General features: G+C 45.2%; 1 protein-coding gene across 3 annotated transcripts; it reads left to right on the top strand.

The window, feature by feature from the left end:
• Positions 1–674: 674 nt before the first annotated feature.
• Positions 675–13,970, top strand: LOC147023896 (uncharacterized). 3 transcript variants are annotated; one of them, XM_085889858.1, is made up of 6 exons: positions 675–891; positions 4,785–7,084; positions 12,581–12,637; positions 12,743–12,806; positions 13,100–13,257; positions 13,501–13,970. In XM_085889858.1, exons 1-2 carry the CDS (start codon positions 764–766, stop codon positions 6,475–6,477), a joined length of 1,821 nt encoding a protein of 606 aa, XP_085745984.1. In that variant the 5' UTR covers positions 675–763; the 3' UTR covers positions 6,478–7,084; positions 12,581–12,637; positions 12,743–12,806; positions 13,100–13,257; positions 13,501–13,970. The 3 variants fall into 3 exon arrangements, with proteins under 3 accessions (XP_085745984.1, XP_085745982.1, XP_085745983.1); XM_085889856.1 differs by having other exon boundaries at positions 12,740–12,806; XM_085889857.1 differs by having other exon boundaries at positions 12,740–12,806; positions 13,491–13,970.
• The last annotated feature ends 8,048 nt before the right edge of the window (positions 13,971–22,018 follow it).

Below are 22,018 nucleotides of genomic sequence, written 5' to 3'. Positions count from 1 at the left end.
TACATCTGGCAAGTGGAATATTAAATAATGGTCCAAGAATTATTTCCCTCCGTGCCCTTGGAATCTCCTTTCTCATCATCACCCAGTTCAACAGTTTCTTGAACACCTGAACCCCATATTCACCAAGGCAGGTTTACACTTCTACTGCCATCACATCAGGTCCCACTGATTTGCCATTTTTAATTCCTCTTAAGTCGGCTATCTAACCTAACGGTACTTAAAAAGAATGAAATCAAAGACTCCAGGCTTTTACAAAGGAATCAGTCATTGAGTGTTGGTAACACAGTTGAAATCCCTTATTTAATCTTCCTTGTCTGCCCTTTAAGTCGTCGTTGCGACTCCTGTTCACCGTGATGATGTGTTGAACAAAAGAGTTTATCTTTGGGAAGAAACTGCAGGTTAACTTCCCCCCCACCAAGCAAACTTGGAATTTGTCCCTTCAGAGCAAGTGTTCCTTCCTGGTCGTGTCGATGGAGGAATCTTCACGGTATGAATTCCCAAATTACTTCCCAAATCCTCGTGCAAACCCTCACTCGGCAAGTGTCGTTCAAACGATAAACTCTCGAACATTCCATGAGCCATTGTGTTTGTATTCTAAAAAAAATTCAACATCATGTTGTTGTTTTGTCATGAACTTTTGGGTTTTGTAAAATAATTGTAAAAACATTTTTACTTTAATTTTAAATGAAATAAACAGTCCTCCTACCCCCGCCCTTGTCTAATTCCACAGGTTATCGAGAATGATGCTGTTGAGGATGGAGGGATGTCTGTAGTTCGCGACGTCGCGTTTGTTGCAATATCCTTCCTTTTATTTTATGTTTTAATCACATTTGATCCGTCACGTTGGTTCAACAAGAAGGGGAGCCCCAAAAGAAAGCTCTGCATTCACTGGTAAAAAAACACAAGTGACTTATTCATCAATATTTATCAAGTCTTCATCCACGAGGGAACAAGATCACTCAGATATTTGAAGAGAGTTTATTGTGTGTGATGTTATGTTGGATTATTAGGACTTCAATTTTTTTTGCTAAATATGGAATATGTTGTTTAATTGCCAGAATAGATGGCAAGGTGTCCAAAATCCATTGGTAACAATGTTTTTTTATCCAATATTTTGGGGCCATCTTGGATTTCAAAATGGCCACCATGTTCCACCAAATTTCCTCATAATTCGGGCTGTGAATATCATATGAAGTCTGTTTCGGTGGCAATACCCATATTTATCATGCCAAGAAGTTAAAAACACAACAATTTTAATTTTCTCCAAGTCATGGATGGTGACCATCTTGGATTTCAAAATGGCTGTGATGAACAAACCCACTTTTGCTGTATTAATCAACGTTAAATTTGGTGTAAATACCTCATTGGTCATTTACAGGTGGGGTATAACTTCGGTAAGCCTTCACTTTGGTAAACTGTTTGTAATTATAGTTGTGTATTCAGTAACCTGTGTGTCAAAAAACCTGGGAAAGTTTTAGCAAAGTCTGTCTTGGAATTCATGAAAAATCTGCACTTCTGCAGTCCAGCAATGTTGATACACTGCCCCTCATCTACGTGGTCTTGAAGAACACTGAAGAACTCAGTCTGTGGCAATAAATACAACACTCACTGGAGGCTGGATGATTGGTTCCCTGTTTTCAATTGATTTAGCTTTACAACATGGACGCTGAATGTACTTTTCCCAGTTTTTTGTGAAGCGGGACGTGTGGTGGTACAAAATATCACGAGACTGTCAATCCCCAGAAGACAGCACGTCCGCAAGCCTAACTTTCCAGGCATCATATCTACTGCTGTTTACAATTTCTTGGATTGTTTTCTCCCATGTTACCAGGAATTGGCCCTTCTGGAGTTTTTCATGTACTTTTCAGTTTTCCTCACCTGTGGTTGTTGACAAAATACACATTTTGATTTGACAAACATTGAACTGCTCAAACGAGTATGCTTTATAGATTCTGAAGCACTGGGTTGTCCTCTTTGTCAGTGAAGTTGTGTCTTATGAAGCAACAGCAATTTGCTCCTTCTTCTTTCATCTCAATCCAGGTGACTCGGTTTTATCCAGGTGACTTGGTTTTTTTAATGTCAATCTCTGTGTCAAGAAGATTTCTTCGCTTGAAGCTCGTTTGCTGTAATTCCAGCAGCCTTTGTCCAACTCACAAAAATTCTGGATTGTGATAATCTGCCTCTTTCTGGACACACTTTAGAAAAGTTTCAAATGCTGATTCCTTGAACGTTCTGCATTGAGTATGAACAAGCTTTTCACCAGTACCTGTCTGGCAATACAAGCAGAGTTTAAAATCTGTTGTTGGTTTGGTGAACGGGAGCTCTTTGGGAGATCCCATCATCTCTTTGGGAGATGCCATCATCTCATGAAACATGAGAAGTTGATTATTCAAGTGAAAGAACAATGAGATTTTTGTTTTTGTAATAACAATCTGGCTGAAATAACGAAGGATAACCAGACATGGATAGATTCCGCATGATGATTTCCTTTCTATTCAGATTGATTTTATTATTAAATGTGTTTTCAGTACATTTCCCAATTCACCAAATGGTTGTTCCTTGTTGGGAACCAAATGATTCCAGTCCAACCAAACGGTTGTTATATTTTGGGAACCAGTCCAACCAAATGGTTGTTATATTTTGTTTAATTTTAACAAACAGTTTCCTCAAAGCTCTTTGTATTTACTGAGTGACAGTTTTTCTTGCAGCTCTTTCTTTGATTATAATTTGATCCACGGTGAATATTCTAAAAAGTCCATTTTCTGCGATCTTCGTCTATGATGTACAAGTGAAGCAATTTAATTTTTTTATGTCCAGTACGTGATGATATTGTTACGGTTCTAGGAACCATACGCCTACAACATACAGGTGTCCCAAGTCAGTTATGCCGTAAAGTATATGTGTCAACAGAAACCCTCCTTCTGTGTCGTGGGATCGAAGGGGTGCGTTGCGATGTTTTTTCACTTAGGGTAATAAATCTTTATATCCCATCCTCCATTGCGATCCACGGTACCCGAGGGCTTGCAGCTTTCGGTTCGCTGGGAACAACGTACCACGATCCACCTGTTGTCTGGAGGCTCGTTTTTCCGAGACAGAATCTTCGCTGTTGCAGTTCCTATTCAGCTTCTCCAAACGCTCCAACTCTTTCTTGACGAGTCCACAGGCATGGAGGGGGCAGGCCTCGCCGGTGCCTGGCTGAGGCCCCGTCCAATCAGGGCGGACAGTGATGCCAGTTTTGACCAAGGCCCCGCCCCGCTGAGGGAGGTCTATAAACCACAACATCATCCTCAGTATTGAGTTCTTTGGGGGTCATTCGTTCAGTTCTTTGGGGGTCGTTCGTTCTGTGCTTGGAGGCTGGAGTTGGTTGGAAAACGAAGGGGTTCCCGTTGCTTGGCTCAGCTCACGTCTCGTTCCGACGACTGGTCCCGGCCCACGAGCGTTCCTCCACGGACCCGAACTCCACACGGGCGGCTGTGGACCTGACTGCACGACTGTTGGCAGGTGCCGCACCATGGAGCATTCCTTTCCCCGAGACTCAGGTGGTCTAAAGAACTGCGACTTCAGCCCACCTCCCTCCCTGGCTGCAAAAGTCCTTTGCCTTCAACTGGGTTTATTTTGTCCGAGTGTGTCTGAGTGTGTGGCACCATTCTTATAAGTAGAAACTTTATAAATGTTTTCGATCATTGTAAATCTTGCCTGTGTAATTCCCGCGCAAGTCTGCTTTGTAAGTTGCTGTAAATTGTTGCACGACATCTTCTTTCTTTCCCCTGCATTACACCCCAATAAACCTGTTTCTGTGCCACATAAATTTCCTCGTTTATTATCAATAGTTTATTGCAGAAATGTTCCCAGTTCGTTTTCGTCTTTTCCTTCATTGGGCCAGCATGGTTCGGGTCTGAGTTTTAGTCGGGTCTTTGTTCCCGTTAAGCTGTTCATCCGAGCCGGCACGGCTTTGGCAGTTCCGCTCGACTGCACCTGAACCGGAGTTGGTAGTCGGTAGTTGGAATTCTAACGCAGTCGGTTGAGTGACCCGGTTCGAGCAAGATGTGTCGAGGGCATGGTTTCCCAGTAGACGACACCGCATGGTTAATTCGGTAAATTAGTTCCAGACAAAAAGAACCGACGCTACACGGTGGAGGTATCGGCGTCCATGGTCGGTTAAGCGACCTACCGCCTCACGGAGTTATCCGTGAGCGACGGCCTCCAATTCCGGAGAGTCCGGTGTGAATCGACGTAACTCCCCACACCTAGCGGTCATTCTTGCCACCAGTCCCCGGCCCGCAACAATATGAATGATGTCCCACGCATGTTGCACGAGTTTATTGTGAATATAAACTAAAACTCACCTCCTTCGTGTTGATTTCCAAGGAATAGTTTGTTGGTCAATGTCGAAGTTGTGGGACAAAGTACTTCTGAAATGGATATTTTATAATCCAAATGGCCGCCAAATGACGCCATTAAAAAATGCTGCCAATGGAATTCCAGCGAAGTCAGACATAATTTCCAAAAAAGTCACAATTTCCTTCTTTAGCAAAACAAATGTTAAAGTTCATAACATCCTCCACCATTACATGAGATTCTTCAAATAATCAAGTGTGATTCATCGTTCCACATCGTTCCTCAGGACATTGTTTCAGTTATATCTGTATGTTCCATATTCCGTATCCTCCAGAACTGTAACACTCGTGGAACATGTTTGTTTATGTTTTACAAAACCATACTTTTCATGTGATGTAATACTTCATTTTACCTTGAACTGATAATGTTTGTTTGTTTTGTTGCAGTTTACGATGTCGATGTAAAGTGAAAAGAAAAAATGAATCAAAAGATGATCCACCATTGGGAACGGAGATTCGGGAAACCGAACACCTTGAAATTCAGAAAGGAGAGGGAAAGGAGGTTCTGGAAATTCCTGAAAAAATGGAGTTCATAGCAAAACAGAACATTGTCGACAAAGCAGAAAAGGAAAAAGAATATGAAAAAGAGAAAGAAAAGGTTTTACGAGGAGAGGAAGAAAAGCTTCAGGAATATGAGGCTCAGTTGGGTGAAACCGAAAGAAATCTGTTGCAAAGAGAGGAGTTTGTGCAGCAAATGGAACATGAGTTAATGGAAAAGGATGTGCAACGGAAATTGGAAAAAGAATTATGGATAAAGGAGGAAGAGGACCGGAAGAGAGGAGAGGAGGAACAGCAGAGAGAGAAAAATGAAGAAGAGCAGAGAAAAATGAATGAACAGGAGAGGAAAAATGAAGAAAAGCTCAGGATGAGAAAGAGAGAAGAATCCACACGAGCTAAAGAGCGATTCCAAGTCCGAATGTGGGAAAAACGCAAAAATAAAGAACTTGATCAGAAAATGCTGTTTGTAGAACACAGAATGTTCGAGATTGATAACTGGAAGAAACGAGTGCAGCAGCGGGAGCGATACCTGCAGATAAGTATAGAACAGGAGATGGAGCGACAAGGTGTGTTTGAAGCATTCATGAATGGGAAAGATGAGGAGATAAAGAAACGGCAGCTTCGTATGCACCAACAAGGAGAGGAGTTTAAAGATGGAGAGTACCGGCTGCTTAAATTGGACGAAGAGACTCGTGTTAGAGAGAGAGAGCACCGGGAAGAACAAAAACAACGTGAAATTAGATGGAAACTGAAAGAGTTCATGTTAGTGGTAAGAGAACGAGAGATGAGGGATAGGAAAAATAACGTGGAGTTAAGGGAGAAGGAGGTCTTGGAAAGAGAGAACAAAGTACAAAATGCAGGAAAGCTTGATGAGAAAAACGAGGAAGAAGTGCTTGGAACGAATGATGGGCTGGAGCAGCAACAGCAGCAACAGGACAATGTTGATTTGTTGCCGACGACTGAACCGAAGCCTCATAATGATGATGGGCTGGAGCAGCGACAACTTTACAGTGTTGCCCTCCAACAACAACCGAAGCCTCAATGTGCAGACTGGTTACATCATCAGAAACAGCACGATGTTCATCGACTGCCGCCCAAACGGGAGACCCACCATTCTTCTCAGTCTGAGTTTCTCAAGGATGAACGAGCGGAAATTGAAAGGCGCAAATACAACCTCGTGTTCCGTGGAGTGAAGGAAGGAAAAGGTGAACATGACAAGGAGGCTGTGGCAAAATTAATAAAAGCCATGAACCTGGAGATCGAACCTGAACGTACTTTCCGCATCGGACGCTATGTTGAGAACATGTTCAGACCCATGAAAGTTGTTTTCAGATGCGAGTCTGATCGGAATCAGGTTCTTACGAACAATAAAAAGATACGGAATTTGAAGGATCCCTCTCTCTGGACAAGAAACATTTTCATCACTCCAGACTACACTCAGCTCCAAAGAGAAACACTCGAGATGCTGTTGAGTGATCTTAATAAAAAGAGAGAAAGTGATCCAAACGGGCGATACACCATTAAAGGAGACAAAGTCGTCCTCCTGAAGAAGCCCAAGGGTGAACCTCATTCCCGTAAATGATGACGAACCCTCCTCATCTCCGAAGGTCATGACCATCCCTCCTCATCTCCGTAGGGCATGACCATTCCTCCTCATCTCCGTAGATCATGACCATCCCTCCTCATCTCCGTAGATCATGACCATTCCTGCTCATCTCCGTAGATCATGACCATCCCTCCTCATCTCCGTAGATCATGACCATTCCTCCTCATCTCCGTAGATCATGACCATCCCTCCTCATCTCCCATCTCACATCATACAGTCTCCTCATGCTGCACACTTTACAAGAAATACAGAGTATATTCTGTTGAAAACAATTTCCTTCAACGCACGGTCTCTTCCAAATACCTGAGATCACATCGGAGCCGAAACCGAAACCTTTTTTGAAAGTACAGACAAGGAAAGGATTTTACTCCTGATGGATATTTTCCATTTAATAAGAACAAGAACCTCAACTTTGAAAGTAAAGGCACCAAAGCTGCAGAAAACCATGGTGGGGTCTTATTGTTGAGGAAAAGGAATTCATCACCGACTTCCATTGTTCATTGGCTGCCTCCTGAACGGAAACCTCACCGTGATGACGGCCAGCAACAACACGAAGCCATGTGACATGCAAGACCTTCAACAGGTGAGAACTTTTCATTACCTTTTTACAGGTTGGGTGAACTCACTGGGTGCAAACACAGCAACCACAAGATCAAATACACAACCAACCCCAAGATTGATGAAGAAGAATATCCTTACTTGTGGAGATAATTGCAATTATACTTTTCGTTGGAAGGCAACTTATTGGCATGGTCATCCCCATGCAGAATATAAACCAACAACTTTAACTCCCTTCGATTGGATGAGATCACCTGATTCACCTTTTTTGGCCAGGAGCAAGACCCAGGGGCAAAAGGTCTTTCTCAACCCACACCACATACAATGTTTGTTTGCATATTCTGTTACACCAACCTCTCTGGAGCATTTTTACAGTGGGTGTCACTTCGAATTGTGGTACACGTTCTTTTTTCTTCAGGCCATTTTGTATAGTGGGGGTCAAATCAGGTTTTCACACCAATATTAGAACAAGGTTGAGAGGTGGGTTGATTTAAACGACTGTATTTTCCAAATTATTCGCTCAAATTTGACATGATATACATGGATGGAATGAGAATGGATTATACTACATGTAGATTCGAGTTGCTGTTGGTGGGGTAATATTCAGAATGTGTACATGGAATCCAAATAATGTGGAGAGAAGCATTCTCAGTTATTCTCATGAAAATTTGACACCAAAGTATCAAAATATCTGTTGCACAAATACACAATATACCAACGACCACTGTGTCATTGACGAGGAATTCTGTTGTGGCTGAATGTCCCCTCCGAGAAGCAAGCCACTTGATGAACTCACTCCACCTTAAACGGAACATTGCTTCCATGACAAGTTTGTGAGCCCTCACCCCACGGTTGTATGATTTGCCTTGAAGAAGAGAAGTTGTCCTGCTGTTACCATCGACCTCAGATTCAATCAGAAGATCTTCAGTGCCTGAGTTATCATACTTTTTGCCCAGAAGAGTTAGAAAGTTCAGGGCAATATGGAATCCTCCCATGCGGATGATGGAATTTGAGAACTCATCTGGCACTCTCCACTGGATCTCTTTTGCCTTGACGTCGATGACGAGGTGAAATGTGAGCACGACACTCTTCTGCCCTTGGCTTGCCATCATCTGTTGTGTGGTTTTCATCACTGTATAGATTGTGCTATACTCAGTGGGAGAGCCTTCAATCATTGGACAATATCCAACAACAGTGTGACTTGAAGTAGCACAGGACACCATTGCATGGAAGCCACTCCAGCCAGATACTTTCTGTTCGCAAGGTCAACTCGATGATTCGACAGGATGCTGATATCAAATAGTTTGGTGGGGCAAAGCCGACACAATGCGCAAGCCAGATCGACTACACATGCTGATGTGTGGACAGGTTCTAAGTACTGTAACCAGTTCCCATGTGCCTTATCCACAAAATCTACAACACTTGGCTTTTTGCCGTATGCGCTGAACTGTTGCATAGATTGTAGCATGATTGTGCTGTCGAGAGATCTCTTCCTCTGAGAATGGTCAGCTATCGGCGTGTGATTTGGTAATGGCCCAAATTGCCCCCGTTGATACAGAACCAGAGTTGTGGTATGGGTGGTGTGTTTCCCATCCAGTGTCTCCTCATTAATGTCATTATTGTCACCAGCCATCTGGATGAAGACACCAGAACAGATGTTCGATGGAATGACAACTCCAATTTCTTCTGTTTTAGTCAGAATCTCCTTTGCCAGTCAATCGCCTCTATGTCATCGTAGGACGAACAGTGGCCCATTCGGTTAAGCAATGTTATCAGTTCCTTTGAACCAATGATGAAACAAACTGCCGTGGCGAGACTGGTGTGCTTCAGAGTCTTAAGTCCTGCATGTGACGAGCAATGAAGTAGATCTTGCGCCACCATGATGACCTTCCTCTCATCTGATTGATTCTTGCATTCTGCCGGAAAGTTCCCAGCATTGTCACTATCATCAGCCGAAATTACCCAGCGTAAGGACCAGTATACACTGTCTGGTATAAGTGATTTCACTGCGATGAGACTCAGATCGTCCGTGTTCAAAGGCTTGACAGGAATACCATTGCACTTAGCAATATCCCCTCTGATCAGCATCGCAGTACGATACAGAAGTTTAGTGCGTTCTGTCTGATGCAAAACTTGTTCATCAGCGGAAGAATCTTCGTCTTCATGGGGCTCAAATGTTTTTTTGAAGGCTGCATTCAGAACATCTTGCAGTGATATTTAGCTTGCATACATCAGTTCTGATTGCTCTCTAATTCGGGGCTGGTGGAATACCACCTCATCGCCAAAATGCCTTATCAATCTGTCCTTCAAATGCTGCTTTGTGTATCTGATGGACTTATCTTGGTCAACACCGTGTGTAACTTGAAGACGTTGATATTTTTCGAGAAGATTGTGCAGATCGTCTGCCTTGCCATGCTTCAAATCTGTTTTAAGGTCATCAATTGAGTCCCGGAAAGCGCTGGTGTATTTATCTTCATTTTAGCTGGCCTTAAAAGTGTGATGTTTGATGTTTGACTTCCCATTGTACTTTGAAAAGCATACTGTTATGACTGTGGAAATTCGTAATACACCATAAAGGGTCCTCAGGTGAGATATATCGGTAAGTTCATGTGTAGTCAGCCCAAACCCGTTGTTAAGAGGGAATACATGTGATCCATTCGGGCTGCGATTCTTCAGATAGTCGTTTTTCTTTTGCTGTCGTTAATTTGGTGTTAGAACAACAACGAACATCGCCACAACCAACATCTCAACGATCACGCCATTCAGTACATGACGCCAACAATCACGCCATTCACACCACGACGCCACCTTCCACAATGACGCTACCACATATTCGTCACTCGCCATTCAACGGGCACCGTGCGGTCACGATCTCCGCGGGACGGATGAAAGGAGCGGAGTGGCAGCAGCAACAGGGTGCGAAGGGGCATCTCCCGCCCAAAACTCCCGCTTGAATATCTCCCGCCGGATTTTCCCTCCTGCTTTTCCCGCGTTTTGGCATGGGGGAGGTGCGATTTGAGCCAGAGGTAAAAGGTGAAAAAAGGTGGGGGCCTGATTTTGGGGGAATAATTCCCTGGCCCCGAGCCAAAACTGACTTTCCTCGTCCCCCGCACGGCGCGGGGAGGGGGGAAACGAGAAGGCACGCCCCTTTTTGGGAAGCTTCCAGAAGGGAGGTGGAGCCAGAAATGGGGCAGAGCCCCACCCTCCAAAAGGAGAGAGTTTTTGGAGAGTCCTTGCTCTTGGTTGGTTCGGTCAATTGTCGAGAGTTGTGGTGATTGTTCCTGGTCGGAGGTTCGGTTCGTTCGTCCCCGTCGGGCGGACGACACGTGCAGGCGTGATGGACGAGCCCAGTGGACCACGCCGGAGGGACTCGGAGTTACGGTCGCCAAGGGCTGGACGATGCGCCAAGGGAAGTCGCGACTTCCTTTTCTTTTGGGGTTTTGTGTAAATGTCTGTGGGTGGCGCCAGTCTTGAAAAGTAGAACTGTGATAAGTGTTGCCGTGTAAATCATATTCGGTTGTAGATCTGCATGCTTTTATTGTGTTTTCTTGCTTGACTGTAAAATACGTGCCTTCCGTGCTTCCGTCACAAATGTGCTGGTTCAATTGTTCCCCGTTTCGCTGCGTTTTTCCTTTGTTTGAATCTCCATCTTGCATCACGTAAGGGATTAATAGTGGGTTTAAAACACCCGGTAACTAATCTGAACCGTCAAGGTCGCCGATAACTCCGCTCGGTTATCCCTGTAGTACGGAATGAGCCGCTGAAGCGGTTCGTGTCCGGAGTCGACCTGTGGCATGGTACAACTCCTCAGTACGCTATCCGCGCGGGTGCTTAGGTAAATCGACCATTCGGCGATCGGACTCTATTTCGCGCGGGTCGAATGCGGACTGAGTTGTGGTGAGGTTAAACCCCACCTGTGACTGGCTCCTGGCGGTAGTTCCCGGAGGGTCAGGACTTAATTGTCCGTTCCGGTGGGCGACGCGGTCGCCATTCGAGTCAAGCGGCCGATCGCACAATACTTTGTGATATTTTGCTTCAGCTGCCACAAGGTCACCGTTTACTCCACGGATTATATGCAACATATCTTCATCGCCTCAAGCTTCAGCAGAAACCTCGATAGATTGACACACTTCAAATGTGCTCGCATTCTGTATTTCTGTCACTTTTTTGTGGGACCTATTCTTGCAGAACATCCATTTTGACCAGTCTACAAGACTAGACTGTGATCTGGACCGTCTCCCGAGCTGATCTGCATCCATCGTATCCGATCCCAAAACTTCAAACGGCGACAGAGATGGTCCTCTTCTCTTCGCAGTATTATCGAGATCGTGTTTGCTCATGCAGGACTTGTAGCAATTTGAATGCCAGAATACATCCATGGTCATTAGTCTCTGTAAATCTGGAAGCAGTCGCTCAATACGCTCATCTTGCCTGCACTGCAGTGCAGAAACGAGCCTCTCCATGGAAGTGCTCTATCCTTTTCGAGGAATATCCTGTGAATCTTCTTGACAGAGTACACATTTGTCAACGTTTGTTCTCTTTCTCTGTTTTCGTGGTGGCAAATCAGGAAGCATGCAAGCACTGCTGGTATCGTCATCCATGTCCCATCAAATCTACGAAATCATACGAGGTTTAATCCCTCACAGACTGCAGTCTGTAGCACAGAAGACAAATTAGTAACAGGTCAAGATGAACGTCCAGGTACGTTTGGAACTGTTCAACTACCTGAAACGAAAAGAATTGTGATTATAACAATCAGCAAAAAGTCATGACTCTTCAAAATGGAACATGTGTAAACCACAGATGATTTTGGATTAGTTCTTTGCCAACGCGGTCGAGCTACGTATATTTAACAGGCAAACTGTCTCAAGATCACAAATAATACATTTTGTACATTCATATTATGAATGTACATGCAATGAAGGCACAAAAATTATGCATTCAACAGACATTCAGCAAACAGAGAAATACAAAACCACAAACACACTTTTTCGATTTGCCAGGTGAATTCTACGACATGTTTGTTACGTTATGGGATTCTACATATGAATTTCGACTAATACTTCACTGACAGTAATTTATATGGATGCACCAATCTCTTCTCTTTATATCCATACATTGTATAATAATTGGAATGAACCAGTTCAAAAGATACAACCGACTAAAGCAACCCACCATGGATCACATTCTCCCATTGATGGGAAAAAACTTTATTTGACCCCCACCATGCAAATTGGACTGTTGAAAAAATGCTACACCACAATTTGAAGTGATACCCACCCTAAAACTGCTCAGGGTAGGTTGCCCTTGCATAATATGCATTCAGACCTTGTATGTGGTGTGGGTTGAGCAAGACCTTATTTTAAGGCCTATATGGGAAATAGCTCCTTGACTATTTCATCGATTACCTGTTCCATCCATACATTTCCTTCTGTGGCCTTTTCTGAACAAGTTATCAAACTAATGAAGATATCAATGTATTTAATCTTTTATATTTCTGTTGTTTGTTTTTTATCCAAAGACTCCTCAGAAGAGGTGATCCTTCCTGCTCACTTGAAACCATCCCACCGATTGGAACGTAAGTTGCCAAGATTCTTGTCTTGCATCACAAATTATTCCAAACTTTGTCTAAACTTCATGTTCTTCACCTGCATCATGTCCCATTTTGTCTGTGCCTCAGAAGTGTTGAGGACAAACAAATATTTTGCTGAACTCGAATCCAGAGAAGCAGCAAACAAATCTTCCAGGTGGGAGCAGTCTGGCGTGAGTGCAAATGTATCCCTATCAAAATCATGGCGAACACCTGGATGATCATTAAAATTAATTGTTTGAAAAATCCAGTGGGAGTTTGTGATGAAGAAAATAAAGATGTGAAATTGAAGGTAAAAGAAAGAAGAGAATTTAACTGAGATGCAGAAAACAATTGAAAGGATATAATATTTCCAGGATTGTGTTGGAAGGTATGATAATGATGGAGATGATGATGACAATGCTGTTGAAGGATTTTGACATTCTTTTGTTGATGTGTGTGTGGAGGAAGAAGTTTCAGTGACGGCGACTGGAGAAGATGTGATGTTTGGCAGTGGATCCATGATCACTCCATCGTACAAGCTCCAGGAATGAAAGATGAAACATCAGACTCTTCCAGACGGCTGATCCAAGATTTAAAAACATTAACATCAGTCTCCAGAAGTACAGGTACTTAAACCATCCAGAGACTTTATTTTATCGCATCGTACATGACTTCATCACTGGACGTCGTGTGTGACTTCATCACTGTACGTCGTGTGTGACTTCATCACTGCACGGAGTGTACGTCTTGCGTGACTTCATCACTGTATGCTGTTCATCACTCTTCAACATGTGTCACTTCATTACTGCACAAACACATTTGCACTCCAACATTGTCTGTCACTTTTTTGTTCTCCGAGCATCCTTCAGCTGAGACCCAGTGTACGAGTTTTACTTTGATGAACCAGTGTACGAGTTGTACCTCGATGAACCAGTGTACGAGTTGTACCTCGATGAACCAGTGTACGAGTTGTACCTCGATGAACCAGTGTACGAGTTGTACCTCGATGAACCAGTGTACGAGTTGTACCTCGATGAACCAGTGTACGAGTTGTACCTCGATGAACCAGTGTACGAGTTGTACCTCGATGAACCAGTGTACGAGTTGTACCTCGAAGACCCAGTCGACGAGTTGTACCTCGAAGACCCAGTGGACGAGTTCTCCCTTTATGACTTTTTTATTGTGAATTTTGTCATTTTTTAATTCCTGTGAATCAAGTTAACCGAAATCTCTTCTCCTTTCAAATCATATAATGTTCAAGTCAAAGGAATGGTGTCGAAAATATTGTTATGAAAATGGCTCCGAGGGGATTACAAATCTTGTAAAAATTTCAAATGTTTGTACATTTGTTTGTTGTTCTTTCATCCACGAACTGAAGCACCCAGAGACCCCGAATTTTGGGTGTACTCACGTGAGAATCTAGGCAAGCTTGTACGTGAACGTATGTTGACCTGAAAGGTCGTTTCGGCTCCTCACCTTCTTTGGGAATGGGGGGGGGGGGTGTTTTTGTCCGTCACCTAACCCGAGGTACTCCAGCCTGTTTCTCATATTTGGTGGAGATTATGCCAGCCATTTATATGTCACCTGGAACAAAAATTGTCCAGGTGGGGTATAATCATTGTGTGGTGTCCGTTAATCAGGATATATGTAAACACTGGGAACTTCTCCAAAACTACACACATAAACTTGACCACAATCTCCATCGCCCAGGTATGGGAGCATGCTCCGGAACAGCCTGTTGCTGTGTCCACTTTCCGCCGGCACTGCAGGGGCCTCAGTCAGGCCATCCCCCAGGCAGATGTCTGACCGATCCCCATCACCTTGAGATGTTGATCAGCCTGCTGCAACCACGAGGCACGTGGTCGGCCCATTGGCCTCCTCCACTGATGAGGCTCGTTCGCTGAGAGAATCTGGTGAGCAGGATCAGTGTCAAGAAAACGAGACATGTCCATACAGCCGCAGCTGACGTTCACAGACTATGCAGGTAACAAATCTCATTTGAACCTCTGTCAGCAACCGCTCGTTGGATACAAAGTCCTACCAGCGATAGCCAAGGATTTGCCGAAGAGACCTGGTACCAAAGGAATTAAGTTTCTGTCTCAGATACCTGGTCAGAGTCCAACTCTCCCATCTGTGGAGCAAGACTGGAAGCACCAAGGATCTGAAGACCTGGACTTTCATTCTCCTACACAGGTATTGGCATTGCCACACGCCATGATCCAGTGAATCCATGACTCCCCAGGCCAGACCCAGACATCTATTGACTTCTGGTTCAGAGCCAGCAGAGACCTGACTATCACTGCCGAGGTAAGTGAATCTCTCCTTGACCTCAACATCCTCGTCACAAACAAGTACAGACAAGAGAGCAGCATCCAAGATTACATTGAAACCCTGGATCTTTGTTTTGACTCAGGAAACCCATAATTGCAATGGTTCTGATTCCTCATTCAGCACCTCGAGGGCCCCCTCAAGGATATCCAGAGTCTCCGCAAAGATGACTGCATCATCTGCAAAATCAAGGTCAGAGATCTTGACATTCTCAAACGATGCACCGCAGATTGATCTCTCCGACATCCTCCCCAGAATCCAGTCCATGCAAGCGCTGAAAAGTGTGGGGGCTAGGACACACCCCTGGCAAACTCCAGTCACAACTGGAAATCAGTCAGAGATGGTATTACCACATCTCACAGCAATTTTAGTACCAGATTATTGTTCAGACATCAGATCGGTGTTTGAGCTTGTATCCAGCTTGTTACCTCCACCACTGAATGGGGATTGAGGTTATGTTTGCACCTCTGTCCCTTCGTCTGTCTGTCTGTGAGCAGGATATCTCAAAAGATTTGGAATGGATTCGGTGGACAGGATGGGTATGTGACAAGAATTGATTTGATATTGGTGAAATCTGGATACGAGAATTTTAAAAGTGATTCTTCACCATTGACAGAGACAGGGCCAAAAACGATATATTGTTGCGTATTTGGAAAACTATCGCACTCAACATTCAGGTTCCTTGAGCTCAGTTATATCGGTAAGTATGTGTTTTATAAATAGCTACCTTTCCCTTGTCTAATGGGTAATTAAAAGTTCATGCGCTGTGATTTATTTTTATAGTTCGGATTTTTATTGGGAAACAAATCAGCAATGACAACAGTTCTGCAGAGAACAAGGACAACCCTCTGCTCTGGGATTCTCCGTGGGCCGAGTGGGGAAGGGGTCGAGCCGGCGGGGGCGGATAAAAGGGGAGGCAGAAGCTGGTCAGAGGAGGAGCATCTCCCAACCTGGACATCTCATCTTGCTGGAGTGTTCGTCTTGCTGCAGCGCTCGTCTTGCTGGAGCACTCATCTTGCTGGAGCGCTCGTCTTGCTTCAGCGCTCATCTTGCTGGAGCATTCGTCTTGCTGGAGCGCTCGTCTCAGGGAGCCTGTCTGGCCGGTCTTGGTCGACGTCGTCCTTCTCCTCCTCACCACGACCGAGAGCTCGAGCGACGCCATTCCCCGCAGGAACCACAAGGGTCGCCCGCCGGTGTCCGGGTTCGGCTTGCCTCTCGCCGGACTGACCAGTTTGAAGACCGCACTGGGCGGACAGGTCCGAGATAGGCCTCAATAAAGACCATTTGGTCCGGTCATCTTTGGGTGTGCGTGTGTGTCCGTGGGCCTGTCTGCCAAGTAGTAAATCGTATCGGTGCTTTTGCTGTATACACCTTGCATACGTGCTTATTACTATTCGGTTTTGTTCTGCTTCTTGCATGCTTCCTGAGTTTTCCCCCATTATTGTATAAATAAGTCCCATTTGTTCATTGTTTCGGCTCGTTCGTGTCCATTCCTTCATTGACTGAGCGTGCTGCGTGTTAGAGAAATAGTAAAAGCGGTTTCGGCTTCAAAGCAACATTTGGACCGACGGATCTCGGCAAATAAACCGCTCGGATCGCACACGGGTCGAGTGCGCCAGGCGACTCATTCCGTACGGGAGCCGTCGAGGGTGTGAAGACTCGGAAGATCACTACATGGCCTCTCGGTATTTTGAAGATTTGGCAAATAACCCTGTACCACGTGGCCGTAATATTGACGCTTCACGGTCCGAAAGGGACCCGTACTCTTCTGACTTTTCCGAAGAAATACGATCTGAATTCCGAGCGATCGGTCGAGCCCACTCTGTAGCTCCATCCAGCGGTCGTGCTCGCGGCCGACGCCCGGCCCCGCAACAATATAACATGATATCTGGAAAATTTGTGGACACATTCGGATGAAACGTCGGACAGATTTGAGGAATGACAAGGACGAATTGGTTAGATTTTGGTGAAGATTCAGTTCCAGATTCTGGAATTTTTAAAGTGATTCTTCACCATTGAGTGATAGGACCTGAAGCTATGTTTTGCACGATATATCAAAAAGTTGTGGACCCATTCGGATAAAACTTGGTGGTTGAGTGGGTAGGTGAGGAGAACAACCTGGTATCAGTTTGTGTTTGACTCCTTTGGCTTCCTCCACCAAATTTGTTGAAAACTGGAGGTTGCAGCCAGGGGTGCACAGGAGGGTTTTTATGGTTTTAGGACTTAAAAAAAATCCATGGGGGAGGGAGGGGGTTATCCATCTGTAATTCTTGGGAATTCTTCACCGTTGAGGTCCTGATGGAGATCCCGCCGATCTATGGGGTACAAAACATAAACTGTTCAGCTTCGTTTCAGCGAATTCGATGCAACTTCACCACAACACCCTTCACTGTGAATGTATCAAAGTTCATGGCATTAATAAAAAAATCGGGTCTCAGGGGGTCCACAGGGGTTGTCCTACAAAATAGGTATTTGCTTTCTTATCTGAAACTACACACACAATACTGATGAAACTTGACCACAACCTTCATCACCCGTGACGTACCAGTTTGTTCGCGGCATTAAAAACAATCCACAGCTATTTACTTTCTTTACGGTTTCATGTTTTGTGGGTCATCCTCGCCGACCAGTGGTTCACTGGTTGTCTTATCCAGGTGATACCAGGTGATTGCCCAGGGGTGTTGCCCTGATGTTTTTCATAGGGCTGTGAATTTCAATCGGTATTTGTAAATAAAACACAACTTGGGTGTCAAGTTGGACGAATAACCAAAATTAAAACAAAAAACATTTGTTTCAATTTTTTTTATCGCGTCACAAATCTTCAACCACAGAACACAAAGGGTTAAAAACAAAAACCCGCTTTCGATTCCCACCAACCCGTTTTTTGTCACCTTCAACTTGCCATGTATGGATTTGTTTAAATTCACAATGTCATTATTATTCTGTGTTTGTACGAACAAGTGTTTGTTTTGGAAAACTTTATTTCGCACAAACTGTCATTAAAATTTGATCTCGAGGGAGGGGGAGGGGGGTATAGCCCCCTTTTTCCCCCGAGGACTCACAACACCATCAGTCCACCTCTGGTTGGAAGCCCCCTGGAGCTCGATGACGATCCTCAACAGAACCCTCGGAACAAAACTTTGAAACCAACAAAACTTCACACCTTGGTCCATGACTCGTGATCGTCCGGACAGAAAGGGAGGAGGGGACTCCGAGACCTGGGAGGACTCCGTCCTACTCTATGGAACTCACATATGGAGATAACAACCAACAACACAAACACACTGACACACACACACACACACACACACTGACACACACATACACACACGGACACACACACAAACACACATACACACACGGACACACACAAACACACACATACACACGGACACACACACACATACAAACACACACGGACACACACACATTGACACACACACACACATTCACAAACAAACAAATACAAACACACAAATAAACACACACAAACAAACTCTTACAAACAAACACATACAAACACACACAAACAAACACATACACATACAAACACACACAAACACAAACACATACAAACACACACAAACAAACATACAAACACACACAAACATACACACAAACAAACAAACACACACAAACACGTTCGTTCCCAGCGATTTTGGCCGAAGCAACGCGAAGTCAAGAAAATGACCAAATACCAAGATCTCAGTGACGAAGTGAAAATATTCTCGAAGTTGAAGTTCAAAATTGTCCCTGTGATCACTGGAGTCACTTGGATGAAGAAGAAGAACCTCACGGAGTATTAATTAATAAACAGAGAGGTTTTAAAGACGTGTGGTGATTCGTTAATTTTTCTTTTCTCATAAATTCATCAATTAATTTTTATTTTGCTTATATTTGTCATGAAACATTCACGTGACTAATATTAGCCAATCAGTTGCTTCCTTCCAGGAACCAATCAAAGCGAGAGATACCACAAGGCCAGGCGGAACAAGACCCAATCAAGGCGAAGGATGCTGCAATTCCAGGGTAAACGAGAACCAATCAAGACGAAGGATGCTGCAAGGCAAAGGTAAACAAGAGCCAATCAAGGCGAGAGATACTGCAAGGCCAGGGTCAACGAGAGATCATCACGACGTGTTCCAACCTGACGATCCTTTCCTGATGAGTATTTTCACATCTCTCTCCACGAGTCGCTCAACACGTTAATATTTAATAATTAATTTGGTTTAACATAACCAGAACTATTGAACGAAGTAGATTTGGTTTGTTTGGTTCAACCAGGACGACAGCAAACGACTCTCCTCCCCTCACCATCTCGGACGCCATTTTAAGTTAGTTACAGAGCTCGCTGAGCTTCATCCTCAAATTTGTGCCCAAAAGGTTCGTTGATCTCATTGACCAGTGAAGACCATCCGATTTATAAAAAGTGATTTCTGAGGTTCGGCTTTCTTGGGGTTAAGGATTATTTGATCCTCCAAGTTGACCCCTCCAGCCCTTCCAATCCAAACATCGCGCCCAAACTGCCCCTTCGGTATTTGGACACAAAGTGTGAGATTTGTTTTAATTACATTTGTTAAGAAGTTTTAATCCCTGGGGTTAACGGATAACAAAGGGCTAATTAAGGGTTCATTAAGAGTTCAATCTCAAATTGGCGCCCAACACCCGTTCTGATCTCATAAGATTTCTTCACCCACCCACCAACTAAATTCATCACTGAAGAACGATTTTGTCTGAGGTTTACGGATAAGAAGGGTCTTAAGGGTGGAAGGGTCTTCACAAAGCCGGAGAAGGAAACACGAGAGGCAGAGGGCATTGAGATAATGAAGAGAAAGCGATGACGCGGGTGTGGTCGATGTTGATTCTAATGTGTGTTGTAATATTTGTGTCACGATGATCATCAAACGCAAGTGATATAAAGGCAAGATGAACACACAACATTCTCAGTCAAATCGATTTGATATCCACTGATGCGCCATGTTGTGATAAACGGGGGACAATTCAACACATTGGGAGTCAAAAATGAACATATTGTTGCGGTTGAGGAAATTCGCAAATCACCATTCAGGTCCCATAAGTGAGATATCTCTGTAAGTACATGTGTAGTTAGCCCCAAACCCGTTTTTTAGAGGGAATAAATGTGATTCATTCGGGTTGCGACCCTTTAAGATAGCCGTTTTTCTGTTCTATCTTTATTTTGAACCAACCACATCTCGGCCACCATCGCACAACAACCACCAACCGCAACGCCGCTTCACAACAACAACAATGCCAACGGCCGCGACCTTTGCCTTCACGGCTCGCTTCCGCAGACATCGCATCACCGCCATTCCAAATGTCGCCATGGCCATGGACCAGCACTTTAAACCCTCCACCACCTTCGCCTCTCCTTCTGCGGCCATTACCACACCGCTTGTGGGCACCGAGCGTCAGGCTGTCCTGGCCTCGTGCGTGACGCGCGCCGAGCCGCAGGTGCAAATAGCGGCCTTTCCGAGGAGAAGTCGGATCAGGAATGATACACGCCCACTTCCGATCCGTCCAATCAGCAAGCGCGGGTTTGGCCCTGCCTCCAGGCGCGTCAGAGTCGAATCGATATATGCAAATTCGAGGATCAGGGGAGACTCACGCCCCTTTTTCTCCGTCCAATGGGCGAGCGTCGCTCCACCCCCGAGCTCGTTCTGATCCAGAAATTTGCATATGGGTTCTCCTGCCGGACTATAAAGCGCCGAGCGCGGGGCGAATTTGGTCAGTTTTGGGTCGGAGGGAGTTGGAGGCAGTCAGAGTTGGAGAAAAGGTCGAGGCAGTCAAGTCGGGTCTGGAGAGGAGCAGTCTGTGGAGCCGTGAGTCAAATCGGGTCTGGAGAGTGGCAGTCTGTCGGGGTTCGGAGTCTGTCGGGGAGCTGCAGAGAGGGGAAGCCTGGAGCGCGGTCGAGGTGGTTTGCTGCAGTCGGCTGAGGAGACTTGGGGAGGAGGTCGAATAGCTCGGGTCCAAGGCAAGGAAGACGGCGATCGGCGTCGAGCTCGCATTTGAGTCGCTCGTCGCGGGACCCAAGCAAGCCAGCTATCCTCTTTCCCCAGAGCATCAACAATTCCCCCCTTTTTTCCCCCCGCGCTGAGATAGTGCGAAAAGGGGGCCCCGTTCCCACCCCACTCCAAGCAGTGCCAACGAAACCCGCGAAGGAGCGCGGAGTCGGGGCGCCGCGACATTTGCGGCTCATCACAAGACACGGGTTGGATCCACCTGGTCTCGCGGCCCACAGGCCCCGTCTGCCCCCTTGTCTTTGAGGGTGGCCCTTTCCTTTTGCTTTTGAGTAAATGTGTTGTCGGCGTCGTCTGTAAAGTAAAACTGTTTAAGTGTTGCCGTGTGCACGCGTAGTCGGTAGTAGATCTGCATTGTTGTGTTTCTTTTGTAACATCTGCTTTTGGTGCATAATTGTTGTAATTGTATATGTGTGCTCTCCGTGTGCCGCGGAATAAATGTGAATTATGTTGAACTGTTTTTCCCGTTTCGCTTCGTCTTTTCTTTAATTGAATCTCCATCTTGCTTCACGTAAAGGGTTGGTAGTGGGCTTAATACGCCCGATAATTAATCGGAACCGTCGAGGCCGACGAGAACACCGCTTGGTTATCCCGATAGTACGAACGGGTCGCTAAGCGGCCCGTGTCCGGAGTCGACCTGCGGCGAGGTGCGATCGCCCGGTCTACCCTCCGCGTGGGTATTTAGGTCGGTCGAATTTGGCGAACAACCCTGTCCCACGCGGGGGGCCGATTGGCACGATCGTGGTGAGGCTGAAAGGCCCACCCATGACTAGCTCCCGGCGTTAGTCCGAGAGGGCCACGACAGAATTGTCTGTCCGGTGGGTGACGTGCCGCGATTCGAGTTACGTGGCCGCTCGCACGCCGGCGGGCGCGACCCGCAACAATAGCATAAGGAAATTGAAAGTGAAGAGTGTGACTATACGATGCACTGTCACTGTCATGATGAGTTTCATTAGGTTACTACAAAATATCGTCCCTGTGCTGACAGTCAGATGGAGATGACATGACCATGCCGTAAACA

This window comes from Eptatretus burgeri, chromosome 7 (assembly GCF_056783735.1).
Source record: "Eptatretus burgeri isolate ZD-2024b chromosome 7, Ebu_testis_v1, whole genome shotgun sequence".
In the NCBI taxonomy this organism is placed as follows: domain Eukaryota; kingdom Metazoa; phylum Chordata; class Myxini; order Myxiniformes; family Myxinidae; genus Eptatretus; species Eptatretus burgeri.
The sequence above is the reverse complement of the archived record's forward strand: the minus strand, read 5'-3'. Positions and strand labels throughout refer to the sequence as shown.

What these genes read in the sequence shown, in the direction of transcription:
- LOC147023896 (XM_085889858.1), top strand. Translation starts at nt 764, where the DNA reads ATGTCTGTAGTTCGCGACGTCGCGTTTGTTGCAATATCCTTCCTTTTA. An exon ending in AGAAAGCTCTGCATTCACTG is followed by an intron (nt 892 to 4,784) that starts GTAAAAAAACAC and finishes GTTTTGTTGCAG; the next exon opens with TTTACGATGTCGATGTAAAG.